General features: G+C 41.1%; 1 protein-coding gene across 1 annotated transcript; it reads left to right on the top strand.

Moving 5' to 3' along the window:
• Positions 1-1,516: 1,516 nt before the first annotated feature.
• Positions 1,517-19,955, top strand: LOC306873784 (von Willebrand factor A domain-containing protein 7-like; the record flags this gene model as incomplete). Its single annotated transcript, XM_079423269.1, has 16 exons — positions 1,517-1,675; positions 4,487-4,621; positions 4,930-5,205; positions 7,450-7,543; positions 7,676-7,804; positions 7,917-8,103; positions 8,414-8,583; positions 15,466-15,578; positions 15,749-15,865; positions 15,973-16,182; positions 16,356-16,488; positions 16,603-16,755; positions 17,010-17,096; positions 18,671-18,942; positions 19,088-19,381; positions 19,536-19,955. The coding sequence occupies 16 exons, from the start codon at positions 1,517-1,519 to the stop codon at positions 19,953-19,955; spliced, it is 2,949 nt and encodes a 982-aa protein (XP_079279395.1).
• Positions 19,956-20,467: the final 512 nt, after the last annotated feature.

The raw sequence follows: 20,467 nt of genomic DNA, 5'->3' as shown, positions 1-20,467 counted from the left end.
GTACACCACCACCCTATAATGATAAAAATCCACCTAGAGCGCTTTTTAAAAAAAAATCTCCACAAATAAGCACTTTCTCAGATCAAGCCATTCACAGATTCTTGGCAGAGTGACTGTCACACAGACCAAGGCCGTTCCCATGTAGACGAACACTGGCGTTTTAGCATTGACCCGCCCTGAGCTGTACAGTCCACCATTGTTTAGACGCCGGAACATAATGTAGACAAGAATGTCTCCTAAGCAAATTAGGTGTTCTGTTGTTGGATGTAATAATGAAAATAGCAGTCATCATTTACTCCCGACATCTGAGCCGCTGATCATGCAGAGGATTACTTTTGTTTTTGAAGGGAAAGCGCCCTGCTATCTACCTAAATGCGTTTATGTTTGCGCAAACCATTCGTGATCAGAACACAGGAAGCGTGCGGATCCATGTGTAGAGATTTATTCAAAGGCGTGGTCACAAACATGCATGGTTCAATAAACAGCAATAAGACATGAATGACGCAAGACAAAGAGTATTCCTTGGTCAGGCGTGGGTCATCGATCGGAGAACAAAATTCAGAGGGCTGACAAAAGCAAATCTGCAAACACGAGCAATAGTCCAGACTGGGGCAAACAGTATCCAAGATCCCAATTGTAAGTCGCTTTGGATAAAAGTGTCTGCCAAATGACTAAATGTAAGATAGTGTCAGGCAAATGGGCAATCCAATATACACAGGCGAGAATCAAAGGACCGGAAGACAGGCAAGGCAAAACTAGACCAAGACTAGGACTTGGAAAATAAACAATGACTAACGAAAAGGCTTCGTAGTATAGCTGCGCGAAGACAGCGATAATGCTAACAATACTCAGGCTGTATCGAAATCGCCCCCTATACCCTCAAATAGTGCACTATTTGAGGGGACAGCCATTTTAAGTGGTGTTCGAAACCATAGTGGATGTTCTCGAGTGCACTCATTCAATCCCACAATGCACCGCAAAAACAAGTGTACAACTGATGTACACTCAACGGCTAGAGATGACCCAGAATGCACTGTGAGAGTCACGTGCCAAGTGAATTCCCGCGTCTCACCAGAAGATGGCGCCCGCAGCTGAATCATCCAATGATTTTAGAAGCGCTCGTCCACGGCGTAATATAGCGTAATACAACACAGGTACAAATTAATTGTAAATTGACTATTAGGGTTTATACATAATTTCCGTGACAGAGTTCAAGATAAATCCTTCAATCTTACTGCTGGAGCTGCCCGTTTCAAATGATTATTAAACAGCAAGCAAACTATGTAAAAGCGGCAGTTCTTCCGGTGCATTCAGTGTCCGAATTCACTCACTCGTTTTCATTCACTCCTTCAAGTGAACTATATGAGTGGACTAATGTAGGGAATAGTGAATGAGGGTATAGGGGGCGATTTCGGATACAGCCTCAGAAGTGAGAAAGAGAAGTGCAACAGTTAGTGTGGTGCAAGAGTCCATAGTAGTGAGCAGGTGATCTCTGGTGGTGAGCGAACGGGAGTGCATGGACAGGATTCGTGACACATCCACCCATCATAATGTCAGGGAGTCTTTGTCACCAGCCCAATCACTCACCTGTTCACGATCTCCTCTTACTGATCACCAGCACCTGTCAACACTCATCAGCTCCACTATATCTGCTCACTCTCTACACTCCCTCGAGGTCAGAGAGCGTGTAGAGCGTGCAATATGTGATCGCGTGCAGTTGCTGACACTCGCTAAAGCGTGCAATCGCTTTCTTAAGTGCGCTGTTTTATCGGTACTACTTTTGCTTTCAAAATCGATTGCGTTCAGCAAGGAGGGGAGAGGATGGAAAATGGGGGGGCACAGTAATTCGTTTGGGGGGGTACAGCCCGCGAGTGCCCCCCCTTGATGCCGGCCCTGGGCATTACTACTCAATTTTCTGTAATATTTTACTCGGTACATGTTCAGTAACGCTTGTGTTACAACACGTTTTTAGCCCAAAATTTATTTATTTTTAAAATGTAATTTAAAGTCGGATCCGACTCTTTTACGTCCCTAAGGCCGGGTTTCGGGCCAATATTCCCGTAGTTCAGGCGCGTGCCAGTCCTCGGGCCTGTTTTAGGCTTATCCTTATTTTTATATTTTAGACATCCATCAATTAAATTTGCTGCGCTGGTGGAAATAACATGAGTCCGTGCTGCCGCGACTGTCAAGAGCGGCTGGACGGTGTTTAGTGTCCCGCAGCAGCAGCGAGCCGTCAGCGCAGCTGAAGAGTTCTGCTTCAAATACAAAATACTTTTGCTTCAAAGCAAAAGCCCCAGCAAGAGTAATTACCGTGAATGTGTCCGGGGGGGGAAAATAAGGATTCGCCATCTCCTCATTAGACACGCCTTTAGAGAGAAGTGCATCTTCACGGATAACGATAATATTAAAGATTTTTTGTGTTTGTTTATTTCGTTAAGTAGTAATTTAAAGCTTTCTATAGATATATTTATCATGTCTGTGCGGCGTATTCGCCGTCTTTCGGTTAATTTTTGTGAAGCGCTCCTGTTGAAGATGTTGAAGCACGACGTTTGGTTGATTTTGTGAGTGCACACAAATAAAAGTAGACCCTTTACAGTTCTGAATGATGTATTACTCTTACCTTTATGATCAAAAATTACAGCGTAAGTTGTTTCCATTGAAAAAAATTGTAATTGATTGCGCTGGTGCCTCCATGTCCTGCTTTTAGCTTCCACTCTCTGCACAAACTACTGATGCAGCGCACATTTATCTAGGTTTAACGTTTAAAGATTGTTATATGCTTGAACTGTTTTAGTATATCTATAGATTTTATTTTAGGCAAGTCGTGATGATTTGAGAAGGCTAAATTGATCAAACATGCCTGCCGGTCTGCCGCTGGCCGCTTGGTTCTAAATTAACTTAATAAAAAAATGGAACGAAATATAAACACTTTGCCATTACATACAAAACTGAACTATTGTAATAGCTGAAACATGAGTCGTTTTGGGAGAAGGGGGGGTTCAGGCTCGGGTCGGTAATTCTGATAAGCTGTCGGACACGGGCCGGGCTAGGGCCTAAATTTGAGGCTCGTGCAGGGGTCTAGTACATTTTGTCATTTTAGAAGAAGAAGAACTAGAATGTACATTTTGCTGAAGAAAATGTGAGTGGTGCTTGCCGTGGCGAAACTCGGCACTAGGCCGTCAGTCGAGCCTACAGTATGATTGTAAAGAGCCAACTCCCATGTCTGTATGATGTTGTGGAGCTGAGATATGGCTTCTTTATGTCATCAGTATATTATTAAAATACTGAAGTGGGTTCTGGGAAAGTTTGTTATGGGCAAAGTAAGTTACGCATTGTTATACAAAACAATGTGTAACTAACTTTGTCCATAACATATGGGTCATTAACAGCTGTCAAGGAAACTGAAGTGTGTTTGCTATGGTTAGATCAAACACAAGGTGTGCATAATTTGAAAAGGGCACAATCAACAATAGTGTTTAATAAGGAAGTAAATAATCTTGCTTACTGACATTCTTACAGCCACACACACTTACGGAAAGGATTATCTTTATTCAGTCCATTATTTACATTAAAAGTACATGTGATGCTGACATTCGTCACGTGTGTAAAGGTGTATAAATATACTGACAGGGGCTGCGAATAAGTTACAGTATACACACGCAAAATCTGTGAAAAGGTAATCAAACAATTGTCTAATTGAATTTTCTGTTAATAATATTTGTCTAATTGTGTAATATGTAATATTTTGTGAGAATGTTCAAGTTAACGATTAAAAATGTTAACGGATAAAATGTTTTTATTAAATTATTAAAATGGTCAGTTTAGAGATTTTGAGTTACTTGGCTTTTCATAAAGTGTTGTTTCAGACTAGAGAAAACATTGAAAATACACTGTTAAGTGTTTATTTTATTGCATTTTACCCATTTGCATCTGTAGATCAATTATAACACAGTCTTCTCAAAATGACTTTTTTATAAGATATATAAGCCAAACTTGACATTTATATTCCTGTCTATATTCTAAAGGTTTTTACAGAGGGGTTTTGCTGATATATCATTCACCTGATTTTACACAACACTGTATTTTTAAAACATTGTGAATATATATATATATATATATATATATATATATATTCTGCCTCTTGACAGTGTTTTATGATTTATGTGAAAAGAGATAACTAAAATCCCCTCAGTACTTTTGATTTTAATATGTCAACAAAATGAAACTAAATTTTATCCAGTGTTCAGATCTCTATTCTGGAAATGTATGAAAATGAGTGCATATTTAATTGGATAATACCATAACATTTCCAAAAACTTGTAAACAATGTAATCAGTAAACTGTATGGTGATTTTCTTGACTGGTAAGGGACTGAAGTTTCAAACTGTGAATTTTCCCGTAGCACCTCTTCTTGTGGACAGTCATGGTTTCACTGGTTGTGGTGGCTGTATTTCTCCTCTGTGGGACCCTGTTTCAATCCCCCCAGGTGGCAGCATTCAAACCTCTCTTTCAGGACGGCTCTATCACCCATCGAGAAATCACTCAGTTGGCCATTCTCCGCAAGACAGCAGAAGTGTGTCGTGACATAGCCACTGCCCAGGGGCGAGACTTCACACTGCCTGTAAGAAAAAGACATGGGAGTGAACCAACTAAATTGCTTTTTTTTTTCTGTCAAACTAGCTAAAAATTGGCTGTTATGAGTAACAAAACATCAGTGATTAATATTACATGAAGAGACTTTTACATTTTTGTTACAAATTACAGTAATTCCTCAAATATGAATCTTGAAACTGCAATTTTTAGTTGCTAATTCTCCCCAAGTTATGCTACACACATAAATTGGACTGAAAACCGAACTGAAAAACTCAAGTAAAAAATAAATAAGATAAAATAAAAATAATAATATTCTCTTTCCACTCCTCACTCCAGATAAACAACAGATTGACTCCATATGCTGTCCAAAAAGCCTGCTCAACATCTTCATCTTCTGCTCTCTTTTATTTAGCTATACAAGAAATGTATCTAAGCAATGCAGCTGTAGATTTAGTATTTGCACTGAGTGAGGCACATCACATAGATAATGAGGCTTTCAGTGAGGGTCGGGATCTCATTACCCAAGGTGTGGCTGCAGTAAAGGCCAGCGTGCAGCAGGAAAGCTATGTCTCTGCCCGGATCACACTGGGGGCTCTATGTCACACTCTACAGGTACGTTATGAGTAGTTATATAGTAGTACAGGAAGAAACATAAGAAACTTAAAAAAAAAAAAAAATTATTTCAAGCTTGCCTTATACCAGCATACTGTATATATTTGTATTTGATATTTGTTATGACCAATGACATTTACATCACATTTAGTGACTTACTGTCAGTCCTGTGTCTTGTTTTCCCCTCCTCTCGTGTCTCTATTTGACCTTCCTCGTTCCTGTGATCATGAGTTAATTAGTCCCGAGCCCCGTTTGGGACTTTCCCCATGTTTATTAGCCCTGTGTTTCCCTGCCTCTGTGTCCGGTCTGAACATCATTTATGTTCGTCTCTCCCCAAGCTCCTCGATTCTGTGATATTGATTCCAATAAAGGATTTACATTGGAATCTCCTTGTCTCCTCGTTCCTCGTGCCCGAGAGGGATCTGACAGAAGAACGGACCCGCCGCCGCTCGCGCTTCCAGAGCGCCCCCCGAGAATCCGCGCTTCAAGAGCGCCCCCGCGAATCCGTGCTTCAAGAGCGCCCTCCTGTGCCTGCTCCTCGCAGGTGCTCTCCTGCGTCTACGCTGGTCCCGTCCAGCTCTCTTACGTCTCCGCTGGGGCCGTCCAGCTCTCCTACGTCTCCGCTGGTCCCGTCCAGCTCTCCTACATCTCCGCTGGGGCCGTCCAGCTCTCCTGCGTCTCCGCTGGTCCCGCTCAGCTCAGCTCCTCCAGAGTGCCCCCAAGTGTCCGCGCTTCCAGAGCGCCCCCAAGTGTCCGCGCTTCCAAAGTGCCCCCCAAGTGTCCGCGCTTCCAGAGCGCCCCCAAGTGTCCGCGCTTCCAGCGCGCCCCCAAGTGTCCGCACTTCCAGAGCGCCCCCAAGTGTGGTTGGGCCGAGGGCCAAGGTCACACAACCCGAAAAAATAAGGCCGTGGCCTCCCGAGTCCCTAGATCCGCCATGGCCTCCCGAGTCCCTAGATCCGCCATGGCCTCCCGAGTCCCCTGACCAGCCATGGCCTCCCGAGTCCCCTGACCAGCCATGGCCTCCCAGGTCCCCTGACCAGCCATGGCCTCCCAGGTCCCCTGACCAGCCATGGCCTCCCGAGTCCCCTGACCCGCCATGGCCTCCAGAGTCCCCTGTCCCCCCATTGCCTCCCGAATCCCCGGATCCGCCATGGCCTCCCGAGTCCCCTGACCAGCCATGGCCTCCCGGGTCTCCTGACCAGCCATGGCCTCCCGAGTCCCCTGACCCGCCATGGCCTCCCGAGTCCCCTGACCCACCATGGCCTCCCGAGTCCCCTGTCCCGCCATGGCCTCCCGAGTCTCCGGATCCGCCATGGCCTCCTGTGTCTCCCGTTCCGCCATGGTTCCCGGAACGGGCCCCCGCTCTGGAGGCAGGTAGCCCTGCCCCTTGATTCCTGGAGGCCTCCAGAGCGCCCACCCCCCCTCCCCATTAGATGGAATAGGGCGTGAGGACACGCCTTCAGGAGGGGGGCGTTATGTCAGTCCTGTGCCTTGTTTTCCCCTCCTCTCGTGTCTCTATTTGACCTTCCTCGTTCCTGTGATCATGAGTAAATTAGTCCCGAGCCCCGTTTGATTAGTCCTCACCTGTTCCTCGTTGATTTCCCCATGTTTATAAACCCTGTGTTTCCCTGCCTCTGTGTCCGGTCTGAACGTCATTTATGTTCGTTTCTCCCCAAGCTCCTCGATTCTGTGATATTGATTCCAATAAAGGATTTACATTGGAATCTCCTTGTCTCCTCGTTCCTGGTGCCCCTAGAGGGATCTGATCCAATTTTAGCCAACGAGACATTTATAACTTTTTTTTTTGTGATGATTTTTATTGTAGTCAATTCTGCTCAGGTTCACAAAGGTGTAGTTTAACCACAGCAATGTGCATGTTCAACTATGTTTGACAACCACAAAGTGTCTCAATACTTTAATTTTTTATAATATTATTTGTTTTGTAATAAATAATAAATAAGCCTATAATATTATCAGCATTTAAAAAAAAGTTTTTGATCAGAATTTTTTTTGCTGCAAATTTTGATGTCAATTTATTGGAGATTTTAGACTTGGGCAAACTCACAAAGTTTGATGCACAGACTTCTGAAGATGCCTGTCACTTCTATCTCAAATTGAATTAAAAGAATAAAAAGAGTGAAAGTTCATAAAGGAATGTAAGGTGACTAAAATATTTAATTTCATTAAGTAAAATCAATATTTTCGTTAGTTTACGTGAACACTGTGTTGCATGTTTGTATGCAGGATTTCTATAGCCACAGTAACTGGGTGGAACTGGGAAGCTCTTCTCCTTTCAGCGCACTGACCAAACCTGAACGTCTTCTCGACAATCTAGCAGGTACAACAAAATGCAATTACTCAGTTCTACAATTTCCACACTCTCTGGTGTGTTTAGAAACTAGTTTCACCACAGTATAAATATGGCATAACCTTGCACACTTTTTTCTTAATCTTTTATCTGTGTATCTAGACCCCAACACACCAACATGCAAGAGCTGCACTGGGTCAAACTGCAGAGATAACATTCTCCCAGAAATACTGCTGCAAAAGAAACTAACCTCAGGATATTTCAGTGTTTTCTCCTCCACAAAACCTGCAGGTAGGGAAGCTTAGCATCCAATTTGTAGTGTTGATCTCCTCTGTACATCATCACAGACAACAGGATGCTGGAACTGGGATCACAAATCTACACTCACATAATTTTCTTTCAGGCAAGTGTAGCCATGGTGGCTCTCTCGACAGAACCAGTTCAAGAGAACCCACTGGAGGCATCAATAAGGATGACATTAGATCAGAACACGGCTTCCTTCACCAGCGTGCTGCTGAAATGGCCATCAATGCTACTGTGGAAGTGCTGCAAGACATCCGACTGGCCACAGGCGACCAAGCATTTCTTCGGTTAGAGACCTTCCTTACACCACACATAGTTTTGGACTCTTCTGTAATAATATAAATGATTAGGCTTTTGTCCAGTTAAATCAAAATGACAGTCTAGTGTGATTCCTTAAATTCCTGATCGACTAACACTGAATTATATAGGATGTAATATTTTACATTTATTTGGTTACAGTTTAGAAAAATCATGGGGGGAAAAAAGGAAAATATTCTGCTGATATTTTTTTTTTTTTTTTTTTTAATGATAGCACCCCCTAGAATCAGAAATTGATACTGTTGTCCTGGTTTAGCAAGTTTTGTTTCTTTCTCTCAGATTGATGGGCCTCAGTCAAACCTCAATTCTGGCTTTTGTGATTGACACCACAGGCAGCATGTCTGATGATATTGAGGAGGCAAAGAGAGTGTCCTTCAGTATCATAGACAGCAGGAGAGGAACACCAGAAGAACCTTCAGAATACATTCTAGTCCCATTTAATGATCCAGGTACTCATACTGTTAACGCATGCGATTAATATATATATTTTTTTTAATTGTTCCAATTGTAAATGTTTAGGTATTCACATGCTTATTGTTTATGTTTACACTGCAACAACACAAAAACAGAGAAGAAAAGTCAAACTTAAGAAAATTCCACACAGATCTAAAAAATGGACTGGACAAAATGATTGGCACTTTGTCAAAATTGTAAGAAATAATTGCTTTTCAAGCATGTGAAGCTCCTGTAATTTGTAATTAGACACACTTGTGGTAAGTAACAGATGTGGGCAATATAGTAATCACACTTGCAACCGGTTAAAATGGAGAAAAGTTCACTCAACCTTTGTGTTGTGTGTCACACTGAGCATGGAGAAAAGAAAGAATTGTAAAGCGTTGTCTGTGGATTTGAGAGAAAAAATGGTGTCAAAAAACATGGACAATCTCAAGGCTACAAGTCCATCTCCAGAGATCTTAATGTTCCTGAGTCTACTGTGCGCAATATCATCAAGAGGTTTACAGCCCATGGGACTGTAGCTAACCTCCCTGGACTTGGACGGAAGAGCAAAATTAATGAAAAATTACAACAAAGGATTGTTCAAATAGTGGATAAAGAACCCAGATTAACTTCCAAACAAATTCAAACTGATCTGCAGGCACAGGGTACAACAGTGTGAGCTCACACTACCCGTCGCCATCTGAATGAAAAGGGATGCTATGGTAGGAGACCCAGGAGGACAGTTAGCCAAAGTTAGCCAAAACTTATATGACAAAACCACAATCCTTCTGGGAGAACGTACTGTGGACAGATGAGACAAAAGTAGAGCTTTTTGGTAAAGGACATCATGGCTCCATTTACAGAAAAAGAAATGAGGCCTTCAAAGAAAAGAACACAGTCCCTACAGTCAAACATGGTGGAGGTTCAAAGATGTTTTGGGGTTGCTTTGCTGCTTCTGGCACTGGATGCCTTGACTCTGTGAACGGTATCATGAAATCTGATGATTACCAAAGAATTTTGGGGCGCAACGTAGTGGCCATTGTCAGAAAGCTGCGTCTCCACCAGAGGTCATGGGTCTTCCAGCCGGACAATGACCCGAAACACACTTCAAAAAGCACTCAGAAATGGTTACAAACAAAGCGCTGGAGAGTTGTGAAATGGCCAGCATTGAGTCCAGATCTGAATCCCATAGAACACCTGTGGAGAGATCTCAAAACAGCAGTTGGGAGAAGGCATCCTTCAAATCTGAATGACCTGGAGCAGTTTGCAAAAGAAGAGTGGTCCAAAATTCCAGTAGAGAGGTGTAAGAAACCTTTAATTGATTTCAGTTATTTTTTCCAAAGGGGGTGCTACCAAATGTTAAGGGTGCCAATAATTTTGTCCAGTGCATTTTTTGGGTTCTGTGCGGAATTGTATCAGATTTGACTTTTTTTTGTTATTTTGTGTTGTTTCAATGCAAAAAAAATAAATAAAACATAAACATGCGAGTACGAAAACATTTGCAACTGCAAAAAATTTCTGAGAGAAGTGTTGCATTTTCTGACAGAATTGCGAAGGTGCCAATATTTTTGGCCATGACTGTGTATGTATATGTATATGTATATATATATATATATATATATATATATATATATATATATATATATATATTAGGGCCGTCAATCTATTAAAATATTTAATCGCGATTAATCACATGATTCTCATGAGTTAACTCGTGATTAATCGCAACTTAATCACACATTTTTATTTGTTCTAAATGTACCTTAAATTAATACTTTTCAAGTTTTTAATACTCCAATCAACATGGGCATGGACATATACAGATGTTTTATGCAAATGTATGTTTATTGTTATTGAAACCATAGTCAATTTACAGCTGCATCTCAAAAAATTTGAATATCGTGAAAAAGTTCATTTTTTCTTGTAACTTATTTCAAAAAGTGAAACTTTCATATATTTTAGATTCATTACATGTAAAGTAAAACATTTCAAAAGTTTTTTGTTTTAATTGTGATGATTAGCGCTCACAACTCATGAAAGTCAAAAATCCAGTATATCAAAATATTAGAATATTTCCTAAAATCAATCAAAAAAAGGATTTGCAAAACAGAAATGTTCAAGTTATGTAAAAGTATGTTCATTTATGCACTCAGTACTTGGTCGGGGCTCCTTTAGCACAAACTCCAGCATCAGTGAGGAGTGGCATGGAAGCGATCAGCCTGTGGCACTGCTGAGGCACTATTGAGCCTTCAGCTCGTCTGGATTGTTGAATCGACTGTTTCTCATCTTTCTCTTGAAAATATACCATAGATTGCATATGGGGTTCAGGTCAGGCATGTTGGCTGGCCAATCAAGCACAGTAATATCATGGTCAGCAAACCACTGGAAAAAGAAATCAGCTTCTCCATAAAGCTTGTCAGCAGGTGGAAGCATAAAGTGCTCTAAAATCTCCTGGTGGACGGCTGCATTGACTTTGGACTTGATAAAACACAATGGACCAACACCAGCAGACGTCACGGCACCCCAAATCATCACTGACTTCAGAAACTTCACACTGGACTTCAAGCAGCTTGGGTTCTGCGCCTCTCCAGTCTTCCTCCAGACTCCAGACATTGATTTCCAAATGAAATGCAAAATTTACTTTTATCTGAAAAGAGGACTTTGGACCACCGAGCAACAGTCCAGTTCTTTTTCTCCACAGCCCAGGTAAGATGCTTCTGACGTTGTTTCTGTTTCAGAAGTGGCTTGGTAGCCCTTTTCCTGAAGACGTCTGAGCATGGTGACTCTTGATGCACTGACTCCAGCTTCAATCCACTCCTTGTGAAACTCTCCCAAGTGTTTCAGTCGGCTTTGCTTGACAGTATTGATCTCCGCACCATGAGGTGAAAAGTTTCTGTATTGTTTCCTCGTAGGGGGAGCTCTTGATTGGAGGATGGTCTCAACAACCTCGGTTGAGAGACCGGAGGCTATGAGCTGTGCCCCCTCAGGGGCCACACCCACAGCTCTGGGCGGGGGTGGACGAAGGTGCCCCCTGCCTGTGAGAGGAGATCCATCCTGACGGGAATCTCCCATGGAGAGCCGTCGAAGAGAGAAATCAGGTCTGAGAACCATACTCGGCCAGGCCAAAACGGGGCTACTAGCAGCAGCCGGACCCTGTCCCAGCACACTTTCTCCAGAACTCCAGAGAGCAGAGCAATCGGGGGAAAGGCATACAGATGAAGCCTCGGCCAAGTTTGTACCATGGCATCAAGCCCAAGTGGAGCCGGATGAGTTAGAGAGTACCAGAGGCGACATTGCGATGTCTCCCAAGTCGCAAAGAGGTCTACCTGAGCCTGGCCGAACACTCTCCAAATCTGCTTCACCACCTTGGTGTGAAGCATCCATTCCTCGGGCCTCGGCCCCTGCTTCAACAGGATGTCTGCTTCCACATTGAGATGCCCAGGGATGTAAACTGCTCTCAGCGAGAGGAGTTTGCCCTGGGACCACACATGGATCTGGTGCGGTAGCCTGTACAGGCAGGTACAGATTAACGCACGGGCCTACTGGGCACGTGCCCAGGGCACTGGACCAGAGGGGGGCCTAGCCGAAATACTGCTACGCCCCGAGAACACGATTTCAACCGTGCCCCCTCAGATTTTTGAGGCAAGTGGATTTTGAATGCAGCTTCCAAAGACAAAAAAAAAAAATAAAAAAAAAAAAAATAGCCGAAGAATATTTTTATATTTAATAAACGATCACACTGGTGTGATTATATCATTCAGTGCGGCACATGGTCAACTGCTAAATTAAAATCTGCATTCGGTCAACTTCGCTGGCTGGCATGGAGCAAGAGACAGCCGCGTTTTTCTACAGCACTGCGCATTATAACCAATCACACATGATTCTGTTGAGCTTATGAGTACAATGGCCAATAAGAGGCGTCCAGATAAGTCATCGCTGAAACAGCTGTTTTGTTCAGAGCGCGCGCTCCCTGAATGAATTCTGCTCTCTGCTTATTTCTCACATCAGAAACAACAAAACACAGAAGTGCGTACAATGTAAGCAAGATATTAATTTCACAATGTAAGCAACTTCAGTGATTAATGGGAGTTTTTGAGAGTGCTTTAATTCTGGCTAAATCAATGATAATGTTCTTTGATAATGTAAATGGAATGTCTATTTACACTTAGTGCAAATAGCCCACCTTTTGGCAGAAGCTATTTACAATAATTCCGCCCACCAAGTGTGATTGGGACTGTCAAGATTATAAAAAGCTGATATAAACCAACCGTTTCAGTGGCACAGATGGTAAAGCACATATTGTAGTATCTTTGACACGATCGACTAGCGTTCGAACCCGCCTTTTGCCAAACTTTTTTTTCTCCCTTTTCAAATCTCATATCACATCGTAAAGGCATTTATTTTTAATAAAAATTCAAGAAATAACCAAAAAGTTGAAAATAAAGTATCAGGTAGGTTTAGGGTAGATGTAGGGAGGGCTTTATTGTATCAATAAGGTGGCATCCATTTAATAATCTGAATTAAAATTATAATTTACACTCAATATGTTATTATTGCATACTGTCTTATAATGTAATATAATACTGAAGTGCAATTGCCATTATTTTGCAACAACTAGTATAAATAGAAGAAAATCCTACTATTTTAACATAGTGTAAATATAATCTATAGCTATTTGCACTTAGTGTAAATAACATATAGCTAAAAATACTTCTATTTTCACTTAGTGCAGATAAAATCCATTGCTATTTGAATTTAAGAAAAATTACCGCAATTTCAACTGAGGGGGGCCTATAATCAGTCCGTGCCCAGGGCACCTCTGCGTCATAATCCGTCCTTGTGTACAGGGGGCGCGACCGCAGATCTCCTTGGTGGTTGATGTAAGAGACCGCCGCTGTGTTGTCGGTGCGCACCAACACACGGCGATCTCTTAGGTCTAGGAGAAAGTGTTTCATAGCCTGAAACACAGCCAGCATCTCCAGTTGTTGTGCCTTGTGAGATGGCGACCACTCCACATGGGTGGCCCTCCATGACCGCACCCTAACCGGTGAGGGACGTGTCCGTCGCTAATGTTATGCGGCGACAAGGAGCTCCCAACACCGGGCCCTGAGACAAAAACCAAGGTTGTTTCCACATGTCTAAGGCACGTAGGCATCGCCACGTGACCTTGATCATGCAAAGCAGGTTTCCTCTCAGGGAGAACCCCTTGGTCTTGAGCCTTGTCGAGCCTTGTTGGCAATCACAGAGGTCAGACGTTTCTTGTAGTTGGCCACCAGGTTTGCAAACATCTCAGGAGGGATTTTGTCACACTCCTCTTTGCAGATCCTCTCCAAGTCATTAAGGTTTCAAGGCTGACGTTTGGGAACTCGAACCTTCAGCTCCCTCCTCAGATTTGCTATGGGATTAAGGTCTGGAGACTGGCTAGGCCACTCTAGGACCTTAATGGGCTTCTTCTTGAGCCCCTCCTTTGTTGCCTTGGCCGTGTGTTTTGGGTCATTGTCATGCTGGAATACCCATCCACGACCCATTTTCAATGCCCTGGTTGGCTTCAATGCCCTAGCCCTGACGGTACATGGCCCCGTCCATCGTCCCTTTGATGCGGTGCAGTTGTCCTGTCTTCTTAGCAGAAAAACACCCCCAAAGCATAATGTTTCCACCTCCATGTTTGACGGTGGGGATGGTGTTCTTGGGGTCATAGGCAGCATTCCTCCTCCTACAAACACGGCGAGTTGAGTTGATGCCAAAGAGCTGGATTTTGGTCTCCTCTGACCACAACACTTTCACCCAGTTCTCCTCTGAATCATTGCAAACTTCAGACGGGCCTGTACATGTGCTTTCTTGAGCAGGTGGACCTTGCGGGCACTGCAGGATTCCACTCCTTCACGGCGTAGTGTGTTACCAATTGTTTTCTTGGTGACTATAGTCCCAGCTGCCTTGAGATCATTGACAAGATCCTCCCGTGTAGTTCTGGACTGATTCCTTACCGTTCTCATGATCATTGAAACTCCCTATAAGAGAGTGCTCCTAATATCAGCTCCTTACCTGTATAAAAGACACTTGGGAGCCAGAAATCTTGCTGATTGATCAAATACTTATTTGACTCCTAAAAATGCAAATCAATTGATAACTTTTTTTAAATGTGTTTTTCTGGATTTTTTTGTTGTTATTCTGTCTCTCACTGTTCAAATAAACCTACCGTTAAAATTATAGACTGATCATTTTTTTGTCAGTGGGCAAATGTACAAAATCAGCAGGTGATCAAATAATTTTTTTTCCACTGTATATGCATACTGTATATACATCCCAACAAATGCAAAGGAAGCAGTTCCTCCTCAAAAGCAGTGACAGCAGTGTGAAAATAAATATTATGAAATGAGACTGAATATTCTGTTGACTACAAATTTGTATTATGTAGTTAATATACAGTCCCATTGTGAATTCCCTTTTGAATTCCATTGTGAATTTGAGCACAAATGAGCCTGAATGCATCAAACTGGTAGCAAACTATTCACCCATTCAAGCATCATCACTTTTGTTCATATCCAAATCTAACGTAACATAAAAATTATCTGGGAATGATTTGGTTTTTACAGAATAAATTAAAGGAAAATGTATATGCCTTTCATCACATGCACTGTTTACAACCTGAATGATAGCTGAACAAGAGTTAGTGGAAATACATTATATAAAGATATTAGTGCTGTCAAATCAATGAATCGTGATTAATCACATTCAAAAATAAATGTTTGTGTTTATATAATATATGTGTGTGTGTACTGTATATTCATATGTATATATAAATACACAAACATGCATATATATATATATATATATATATATAAAATTATGTAAAACATTGTTGCTGTAACATTCTGTGATTGTGTTTCATACAGACTTTGGACCTCTGACAAGGACTGACAATGCAGATATTTTCAAAGAGAGAATCGAGTCCCTTTCAGCATTTGGAGGAGGAGACTTACCAGAGATGTGCTTGTCAGGAGTGCTGGTGTGTGCGCACACACGCACGCGCACGTGCACACACACACACACACACACACACACACATTGTGAATATCTGAGCTGGATAAAGATTTGATATCACAATAAAGCCAGATAATATTATAATAATGTTAAGGTCCTGTGATCTTGTTTTTCTTGATTTTCTTGTTTTTCCAGTTGGCACTAGCAGGAGCTCCTCCATCTTCAGACATTTTTGTTTTCACTGATGCTGCAGCAAAGGACTCAGAATTAAAAAGCACCGTTCGGGCCATGATTGAACGCACCAAGTCAACTGTAAGTGTCTGCCAATCACTTCTATGCCATTGCTGCTAAAATATGAAGTATTTGTCTGTAATGACACATTTCTGTGTTTTTATCTGCTCTTTCTTCATGCCATCCAGGTCACTTTCATGTTGACTAACCCCTTCTCATTCCGGAGAAGAAGGGATGTCTCACAATCTCAAAGTTTTACATCAAGATCAATGTCTCTGTCAGAAATACAGCTGTACAGAGATCTGGCCCATGTTTCTGGTGGACAGACCATAGAGGTCACAAAAGCTACACTGTCTCAAGCCACTGCAGTCATTACAGATGCATCTACCTCAGCCCTGGTATGTTCTAAGAATATTAAAGATAAAGAATATTAAGAAGAAAAAATAATAAGAATAGGAAGTACTGTACGTACCAATATTTGCAAAATATTCCCCCAATTTGGTGATTTTTTTGGGGTAATTTTTCTGTGAATCAATGCAAAATGATGAAAACATCTCTGTGTTTCCTCAAGGTGACTGTTCTTCAGGTGGTGAGAAGTCCAGCCATCGCAGGAAACTTTTCCTTTGTCTTAGATCCATCTCTGTCCAATGTGACTGTGTATGTCACTGGAGACTCTCCAGTCTTCACCATCTACAGCCCTACAGGTAAACCTACCTCGAACATTGTTTGCAGATGAGTGAGATGTGAGTCTTATTTTGTCAAAAAAAAAAAAGAAAAAAAAAATCAGTGTTTGAAATAAGTTGTGTTTTGTCTTTCAGGTGTGTCTCAGTCAGGTTCAGTGGCAGATGGTCCTCTGGGCAGCATCTTGACTGTAGGGAATCTAAAGAGAGTAAAACTCAACTCTGACAACCAGACAGGGGAATGGAAGATCAGCATGAACTCTATAAGCTTCTACAGCCTTAAAGTCACTGGTAAGTGTGCCAGTATATGTTTTGTTTTGTTTTTGTTTTGTAAACAATTGAGATTTGTTATTGTATTTTTTTTTATCAAATCTTCAATTGCACAATGTGTGGATCATCCCACTTTTTAATTGTTTAGAACAAATTACAACAAACAATGGTTTGTTAGAAATAAAAGCTGAAAAGGTTTCCTTTGGAACATTCCAATCACTGTTGTGTCTCACAATAGTGATGCTACTTTCACTATGTTTTAATTGCGATTACAGGTCAGAGTCCTGTGAACTTTCTCTTTAATTTTGTGGAGCGGTTAGAAGGAGGTGACTTCACACCAAAATCCAATCGTCCTTTCATGGGTATGATGTCATCTTCATTTAATATTTCTTGATTAATACTAAACGGTTACACTACCGTTCAAAAGTTTGGGGTTGGTAAAACATTTTTTTTTATGTTTTTGGGAGAACCTTATGTCCACCAAAGCTATATTATTTGATCAACAATACAGTAAAACTGTAAAAAAGTGAAATATTATTAAAATTTAAAACAACTATTTTCTATTTTATAAAAAGTTCATTTACTATGGCAAAGCTAAATTTTCAGCAGCCAGTACTCCAGTACTCTTTCAGAAATCATTCTAATACGATAAGTTGGTGCTCAAGAAATTTTATTATTATCAGTGTTAAAAACAGTTGAGCTTCTTAACATATAAAGTGCTGCTTGACAGTTTGTGAACCCTTTACAATTTCATGAGATCATTAGTCCACCTTCGGGAGAACACTGAACAACTATGGTGTACATGGCAGAGTTGCAAGAAGAAAGCCACTGCTCTCCAAAAAGAAAATTGCTGCCCATCTGCAGCTTGCTAAAGATCATGTAGACAAGCCAGAGGACTATTGGAGAAATGTTTTGTGGAGAGATGAGGCCAATATAGAATTTTTTGTTGTAAATGAGAAACGTTATGTTTGGAGAAAAGAACACATTGCATTCCAGCATAAGAAACATATCTCAAATATAAAAAAAATCATAGTTTGGGACTGTTTTGCTGCATCTGGGTCAGGACGGCTTGCCATCATTGATGGAACAATGAATTCTGAATTATACCAGCAAATTCTAAAAGAAAATGCCAGGACATCTGTCTGAGAACTGAATCTCAAGAAAAAGAGGATCATGCAGCAAGACAATGACCCCAAGCACACAAGTCGATTTTAAAAAAAAAATGATATAAGAAGAACAAAGTTAATGTTTTGGAATGACCAAGTCAAAGTCCACACCTTAAGCCAATTGAAGGAGCTGACGGAAGCAGTTCATAGAAGGAAACCCACCAACATCACAAAGTTAAAGCAGTTTTGTACTGAAGAATGGACTAAAACTACAAGATCTTGTGCAGGACTAATCAGCAGTTACAAGAAACTTTATCTGCAGTTTTTGTTGCAAAATGGAGTCACACCACCAGATACTGAAAATAAAGATTCATGCACTTTTGCAACACACATATATGTAACAATGGATCTTTTTTTTTTTTTCATTAAATAAACGACAGAAATGATTTTTGTCTTATTTGTTTGATGGGGATCTCCTTATCAGGACTTATGATGTTTTGGGTCATATTTATACAGAAATATTGAAAATTGGTTTCACAAACTTTCAAGCAGCACTGTATATGTTTTTTTTTTCTCAACACAGTAATGCATGTAATTTTTGGATTCTTTGATTAATAGAATGTTCATTATGAATATGTTTATTGTGACTTCTGTTCAATTGAATGCATTCTTGCTGAACAAAATTAATTTCTTGAAAAATAATTCTTAGTGAATGGGAGTGTATAAGCATGAACAATTAATTATATTATTTATTGATTGATTGATTTATTTGTTTTGGTAGGTGTGATCAATGTGAATGAAACAAACAAAATGCTTCTTTGATTGCTCAGGTCTGAACGCTACTTTATTTGTCTCTGTGACCGGAGGAGATTCAGTAACAGTGACTGACGTGCTTCTAGTTGAAGCTTCAGGATCTGATGTTGTTAATGGAACCATTAAATCATTGGGTGCAACAGACTTCCTGGTCAACATAGACAGAATCCCAGAGTGGGCGTTTGTGGTGCAGCTCAAAGGGCTGTTAAATGACTCAACTCGATCTTTGCCTATTCGATTCCAGAGACAGTCACCCACCCAGCAGCAAGGCTCTAAAGTTACTATCACGGTGAGGTTGAAGAGCCAGTTCTCTCAAAAATTAAAATTCATGACTTTTATGGAATTTGCAAAACCTATGTGTGAAAATAATATGTGTGAGACATGCAAAATAAACTGGCAATATCTCTAACCATATTAACCATATCCCTCCTCAGGCCCAACCAAGCAGCACTATAGAACCTGGAATCCCTTTTGTTCTTAACTTTACAGTGGTCACTAATGCTACAGGTGGCAGCTACACTATCCGAGCCCGGACGGGCCGCAGCTTCAGTGTGTCTTTCCCCAGCTCTCTGGACACAGGGACAGAGGGAAGAGCTCAAGGAAACGTAACTCTAACTGCACCCTCCAACACAAAGTCAGGGACAGATGTCACACTCACCATCGAAGCAGAAGACCCAGAGACCGGTGACTCGAATTACGTGGCACTGCAGTTCACTGTCATGACTAAGGTAGCCGTTATGAAAGCTGCAGAAAAACAAGAGTATATATTATTAATATTTATTCATATTTGCATAACTCTGCCTTTGTGTTTTATATGCAAACATTATCAGAATTGTATCCATTCATTGACTGATTAACATCTATTTTTTCTTTTTTTCAAAGGTCACTGATTTCTCTAGCCCTGTCTGTCAGGTAGTGAGAATCAAAGCTGACTGTCCTGTGGAATGCAGCAGAGCATCATGGGAACTCTCTGCCAACTTAACAGACATTAATGGAACAGGCATAGCCGGAGTGTCCCTCAGTCGTGGCAATGGCTCTCTCAGCTTAAGTAATGTGATGAGTGCGGATGGCACAAATGTGACTGTGGCGTCTTATAATGCTTCCTGTTGTTCTCAGGAAGTACAGCTGGTAGCTGTGGACAGGGTGGGAAATGTGGGCACATGTTTCGCCTCTATAAAGAGCCCTTCGACAACTATTAGCACCAGTAGATCTACAACTGTTAGCTCTAATGGATCATATTCTGTGTCCTTCTCCTTTTGTGTTGCTCTAGTAGGGCTATTAGTTTCCTTTCATTGTGGATGAGAGGAACTGAAGTCATGAAGTGAACATTTTTCTGATATTTCTGATATTCTGATATTGTTAACTTAACATTAAGAACAATGTGGATTTACTTTAAAATTGTAACATAGTTTGATATAAGATTAGCATGTGAAGGATGATGCATCAGCCAGTGTGTTATTATAGGAATTAAATTGAAACATTATGCTAATTTCGTTGTTATAGCACAACATTTAAAATATCAAAAGAGGGGTAAGATGCCCCCCCCCACCCCTCCCTCCAATTATATGTTTAAAGTGCCATTAATGTTAAATGCTAAATCAACTATTCTATTCTATTCTATTCTATTCTATATTTACATATTTAATTGGCCATATTTTAATTGAAAATATGTCATAAAGGCAACAGTGTGAATGCCAATTTAATGATTTTTAACCTGTAGGTTTTAATAAAAGTGAAGATATCTGAAATGTACATCTAATTCACGTCCTCCGAAGGCAGCATTTTTCAGTTTTCGTATACAGCCAGCGTCTGTA

Source organism: Barbus barbus (assembly GCF_936440315.1).
Source record: "Barbus barbus genome assembly, chromosome: 8".
In the NCBI taxonomy this organism is placed as follows: domain Eukaryota; kingdom Metazoa; phylum Chordata; class Actinopteri; order Cypriniformes; family Cyprinidae; genus Barbus; species Barbus barbus.
Note: the sequence above shows the minus strand (reverse complement) of the source record. Positions and strands in the feature narration are given on the sequence as shown.